This window comes from Oxyura jamaicensis, chromosome 1 (genome assembly GCF_011077185.1).
Source record: "Oxyura jamaicensis isolate SHBP4307 breed ruddy duck chromosome 1, BPBGC_Ojam_1.0, whole genome shotgun sequence".
NCBI lineage: Eukaryota > Metazoa > Chordata > Aves > Anseriformes > Anatidae > Oxyura > Oxyura jamaicensis.
In genome coordinates this window covers 10626480-10632479 of record NC_048893.1, presented here as the reverse complement: position 1 = coordinate 10632479, position 6000 = coordinate 10626480, and the positions used below count along the sequence as shown (strand labels likewise).

Below are 6000 nucleotides of genomic sequence, written 5' to 3'. Positions count from 1 at the left end.
GAAAAGAAAAGAAAAGAAAAGAAAAGAAAAGAAAAGAAAAGAAAAGAGATCACAAGACAGTAATTTAGAAAACGAGTGATTAGAAGAAAGGGCTTTTGTGGACCACCTTGAGGTGCAGGAGAATGGGTTTAACAAGCCAGCTGCAGCTCAAAGAATAAAGTGATATTGGTCTCCCAAGACCTACTCCATTGCTTTAGACAAAAGTCACAGTGTCCCAATCTGTTTTTAGTCCCACAGAATTAAAGCCACTGACTTAATTCTGGAGACAACAATTAATTCCATAAGCATTCTTCAGTATTGAGACCCATCCTGTTGTTAGTGGAGCCTCCTATGCATGCAACATTTTTCACCGGTCCCCCCCCCCCCCCGGGCTTTTGTGGATTTGTAGAGGAGGATGTGCCTAGCACTGCTCTTCTGCTCCTCTAGGGATCCTGCACAGTCACACACATCGCAATAGACTATGTAAGTAAAAGTGTGTGGGGTTTGCATTCTGCTTTCAATGAACAGGGCTTGGCATTAGAAGAGAGAAAAGAAAATGAACTCCCAGAAGAAAAAAAAAAATAAAAAAAAAAAATAAAAAATCCAACAAATCTGAAAGACAAAGAAGAAACCTTAGGTCTTTGAAAATCTCACATGTGATGTCCTGAGAAGTCATGTGTTTTACCACTGCCTGGAGCTAAGAAATTAAAACAGTAAGTGGTTCAACCATTATTATACAGACGGTGGGGAAAAAGAGAAGGGTGAGAGATAATCAAAAGACTGGATAGGGTTTAAAGACAGATGATTAGATCTGTGAAATGTATATCAGAGTGTTGAACTCTGTAAATGCCTAGCTTTTAAGTCCCTGACTTTTAGAGCCTAATCATTTCCTACAACACTTGGGAGTGCTCAAAACCTCAGCATCAGACCCTCACTGGCCTGAGTGCAGGTAACTTATCCAGTGTCAGCACATCTAGGAGCCAGCCAGTACGGAAATCCTGGAGTGAGGTAATCTTACCCTTCTCACACCTCATAAAGCCTTGCAGGAATCTATCTATGTGGGAAATCAAAATCCAGGTTTAACAATCCAGAACCTTGTTGTGAAGGTCAGTATTTGTGACATTAACTTTTTAATTATTATCCCCCAAAAGCAGGTCCTATGTTTTCTTTTTAAAACCCATCTGGAAAAACTGAAGACAAGACCAATTATAACACTACTTGGGTGATAAATGCAGGAAAAAGGAGTGTACTGTAGCTGTCAGGCAGGTAATTTTGCTCCAAGGACAAGCCAGGAAACAGGAGAGAGCTGCAGCTCCCTAAGGTGCAGCCCCACCAGCATGCCTCCCCTACGGAGCTGCTTTGCAAATGCCTTGAGTCCCAGCTGAAAGAAAAAGCTGAACAACACAATTTTTCATTTGCAGGACAAAATCTATTTTGTTGTTGTTTGCTTTGTTTTGTTTCCAAGTGAAATAAAAGCATAAAGCATTTACATTTCACCCCCCTTTTTAAAAGCCAGACATTTCTTTATGCTTCCTATATGCATTCTTTATAAAGTCATGCATTATTTTCGAGTAGAAAACCATTTTATTTTATTTTATTTTATTTTTTTACAATGTAAAACTGTTGACTTGTTTATATGCAGGGTCGTAACAAAAGATCTTTTTGGAAAAAATTCAACTTTGACTCCTCATATATGCCTGGAAATCACTGTGGCCTAGAGCAGAGCTCAGAACCTATCAGATGTAATACCTTATGCTGCAAGTATTTTCTTTGACTTGTTTAAGAAAGCCTACGGGGTTGTTCTTCAGATAAAGAAATAAAGTTTCTTATTCTTAAAACATATCTGTAAAGGAGAAAATTAAAAAAAAAAAAAAAAGTTGTTGCAACACACTTTATTTTGTCAGGCAAATAATATTTTAGATATTCAATTAAATAACACTATGTTAAACTACATTTTGTTCTTTCTTACACACCATATAATGCATATTCACTGTAATGACAGTTTCATCATGCTAGGAACTTTTACACATACCTACAATTTTTAAAAACAAGATTTTCTTAATAAAACACGCATATCTACAGTAACAACAATTGCAAAAAACACATTGTTAGGTCGAGATTTCAGCAAACTTTACAAACTACACAAAATAATAATAACCAAAAAATATCAGTACACAGTGAAGTTCTTAGCAGAAAACATATCTTTACATTTTGTGAAGTTATGCCTAGACATCTTTTTGCTTTTGTATTTTTTAAGAAATAAAATTATATACATAATTTAGTAATCCTCAAAATTTGAAGTATTAAATAGCACAAACAATATTACAGTCCTAAATTTTGGTGTTACCTGCAGTAGAGGGGCTACTTTAAACAAATAAAAAATGAAGTTTGCCTATTCTGTACATTCAGGGCCAAACCCTCAGCTGGTAGAAACCACAGTAGCTAAATGGACAGCAAGGAAGTTACATTAGTTTATACCAGCTGAGCATCTGGCTCCTGACTACTCTATACACAGGGGAAGGCTGCTAAAGCATGGAAGCTTGGACCAGTTATGCACTGACAGCAACTTATTATATATTTGCTGAAGTTTTCTTGCAGCAGGAAAAATGTTAGTTTAAGTATAATCCCTTAAACAGTCATACCATAATAATGGTATATGAAGCAGCTTTAAAAATATTATTTTATAATCATATGAAACTGAACTATGCTGATTGTTTTAATGGAATCCCTTATTGCCAACATTCTATTAGAAAACAGTGTAACTATAATTTCTGAGGCCTAAAGGGGGTCTATTAAAATATCACTGTACCTAACCACTTAAGGAGTAAACTGTACCCTTAAATACTTATTAATCACTGTATTCCATCTGGAAGCAATTATGATCCTCACAATAGATATTAATATCACACTGACTCTGCAGTGAATCTGCTGGGGAAATAAGAGCATGGCAGCATACAGAGCATATGCACTAATGTCATTCTAGGAGGTAGTTTCATTCTGTGGCACTCAATTTTTGGTTTGTTACTTATACACTCCAGAAGTCGGTTATCCTCAGGAAAAACAAAAAAAAAAAAAAAAAAAAAAAAACTTTTTTTTTTTTTTTTTTTCCCAGAAAGTATTTTTTTTTCCCAGTTCTCAAGGCTGGTTCCAAGATCACAGAAATCAAAAAGAAAATTTACTCATTGGTTTCCATGTGAAGGACCTCAATTACCAACATCTACGTACTGCAGAAACTAGAAACATGCATTTAGGCCTTGACTGAGGAAAACACTTTACTTGGTAACATACAATCAGGCATTGCCATCCCCTTTGAAGCAAGCACTAAGCATGTATACATAAGTCCAAGAACATCAAAGCATCTGCATCTTAGGGAGGGTGTTCAAGTAGTTTGATAAATCATGACCCATTTCCCAGCTATTCTGCATCAGGTGGTGACGATCTGACATATCAAACTATGGTATCACCTTAATAACAGAGTTAACTCCATTGCGCTGGATCTTAAATCACACTGGCTGAGGTGTCTTCCTACATCCTGTAGAGTTATACACAGTGTAGAAGCAAAATAATGCCCAAGAGTTTCAACAAGCATCCATTAATTTTTTCAAAACTGTGTTTTAAATACAGTACCCATGTTACTGGCTGGAGCTAACTTTTTCTTACCTTCATTGGGCTCAGAAGTTACTTTCACTAAGTGATTTTTCAGAAAGTGTATTTATTTATTTATTATTCATTTATTTATTGAACTGAACATAGTTAATTAGCTTATATTGTTGCATACAATCATAAAAACATCATGTAATAAAACAGTTTTTCTAAGGTAGTCACACACATCCAATCCCTACTATTTCCTGTAAACAAACCCAGTGGCTTCCAGAACACTCTTACAGAATAAAATAACGAACATTTGTCCCTATTTTTTGGCATCTGTGTTGCTCAAAAGGACGTGATTGTTTTGCCCAGGATAGATGATGCACATGTACCCAGTTTTCAATAGACATACTTCATTAGACCTGACAGCTGCTTGTTAAACAAAAATATTTCTATTTAAACATCCCTCTCAAAATGTTATAATTTTACGGTTTTGACCGAAACATATAGTTTTTTTAGTTTTTATTTTCTATCTTTTTTTTTTTCCTGATCTTCTTTTCAGTAGAAAACCAACCAAAAAAAAAAAAAAAAGGAGGAAATTGTGAAAATAGCATTGAAAATGAAAAAGCTATAAAGATTGAAAAATACTTTAATTCTAGATACTGTATTTGCAACTTTGAGAAACCAGCTGAAAAAATAATGTTTTGAAATATTCAAAGACATTTCTGACTTGTTTCTATATTGTAGACCAGCTCCAAATAAATTGTGAAGCAGATTAAAGACAATTTTTGAGTGAACACTGTACAGTATACCCACTTTCTGACCTTTGAAAAAAAATGGAGTGTAATTATTTGAAAACAGCTAAAATACCCAAGACACTTAGGTGTTTTTCAAAATTGTATGTATAAATGAACATTCTCATCTTAGCTTGTGCCACTTATAAAGCTATGTCATGTTATAGGACATCCTATAAAAATCAATACGAGCAGAGAGTTTAAATTACATTCCAGACTCATTAATTTATTACAACTCATACTATGCACAATAATCAGTTTCCTCTGATAAAGTATAAAAAGCTTTCTCTTTTTCTTCTACTCATTCCTTCATTTGACCTCTGAATGAATGAAACATTTCTACTCTATTTGCTTCCTACCTGCGTGCATTCACATGATTTGAACGAGTGAAAGCTGTAAACCCAGTATAGAACAGTAAACAAGTAGAAACTCATGTTCATAAATGCAGTGCAAGGAAATCTTAGTACCATCTCACTTTGCGCTTGCATCTTAACCCAGATTCTCCCACCACCAATCTGTTTAGTACAGTTCCAAAGTTGCAAGATAATGCATTGATTTTGTAATAATTTCTGTTCAACAGTAATTAAATACTGAGATGTTGAATGTGAATCTGGTTTAAGAACACTCAGTTTTGCTTCTAGGACAGAGCATAATCTAGTGCCTGTAAGCATCTAGGAATGAAAATTCTCTGCATCTTTTCTTAAGTTACACTGCATTTTATTGGGAGGATGATATTTTCTGAAGCTTGTTGTAATATCATTTAATTTTTCATCATATTTGCTCAAATTTGTTCTCAACAGATAAATATAAGCCCCCTACAGTGAGGACAAAGATATCTCCTAATATAAAATAAAATTAAGATCCAGGTAACTGATTTCTTCTATTTCTACTTTTCCTGCTATTGATAAGGGCCTTTAGTTTACTGTAGTCCCCTCTCATCTTCTGGGATTCTTCCCTCTGCTGACCTTGCTGTCTACTGTCTTTGCAGTACTGGTTAATCATCTGCATTTCTGAGTGGCTGAAAGCTCCCACAAAGTCCTTTGGGTGGAACTGCAGCGCTCGCACTGAGCTGGCCCAGGTCCAAGGGGACCACTTGTCAGTCATGAAGGCCACCATCTCTGTATCTAGCACTTTGAAATTGATTTTTGCTAAGGTTTGCTTGAAGTTGTTCTCTGTTGCAATGCAGTGATAAAGCCCTCGGTCACTGTCTTGGACAGAGCGAATGAGGAGTCCTTGCTCAGTAGCTATGATCCTCTCATTCAGCTTGACCTAAAGGGAGGAAAGGCAGAATGAACTTTTTCAAGAATGTTACAGAACAACGCAGTATTGGACCTCCTGGCTAAGGCTTCATATACCTCTTTTTTTATTAAGGGTTTCTTAAATGTATTATATTTTGCTTTATCATGCATCAAAGTGACCACCATTCCTGCTAATGTTAGGAGAGAACTTACCTCAAAGTAGGTTAAGTGTCACTGAAGAAAATAAATTTAATATTTGTATTCATTATGTTACAGTAGATTTGACTGGGATGAAGACAAAAATGTCAATCTGGAGACTACATTAAAGAAAAGTTTTTATAATGTTCAAGTAGAGAAGCTGAGAAAATGAACTTTTATTTGTCAAGGTTATATCCCTGCAA

The 6000-nt window shown here is 35.4% G+C and overlaps 1 protein-coding gene across 1 annotated transcript in view; it reads right to left on the bottom strand.

Annotated features, from left to right (window-relative positions):
* Window positions 1–1856: 1856 nt before the first annotated feature.
* SEMA3C (semaphorin 3C) overlaps window positions 1857–6000 on the bottom strand; it is a 124587-nt gene continuing 120443 nt past the window's right edge. Inside the window, exons 18-19 of the mRNA XM_035342413.1 lie at window positions 3068–5630; window positions 1857–3029 (exon numbers count right to left, since the gene is read on the bottom strand). Of these exons, the coding sequence (XP_035198304.1) occupies window positions 5217–5630 (414 nt within the window). The 3' untranslated portion in view covers window positions 1857–3029; window positions 3068–5216. The remainder of the gene's footprint in view (window positions 3030–3067; window positions 5631–6000) is intronic.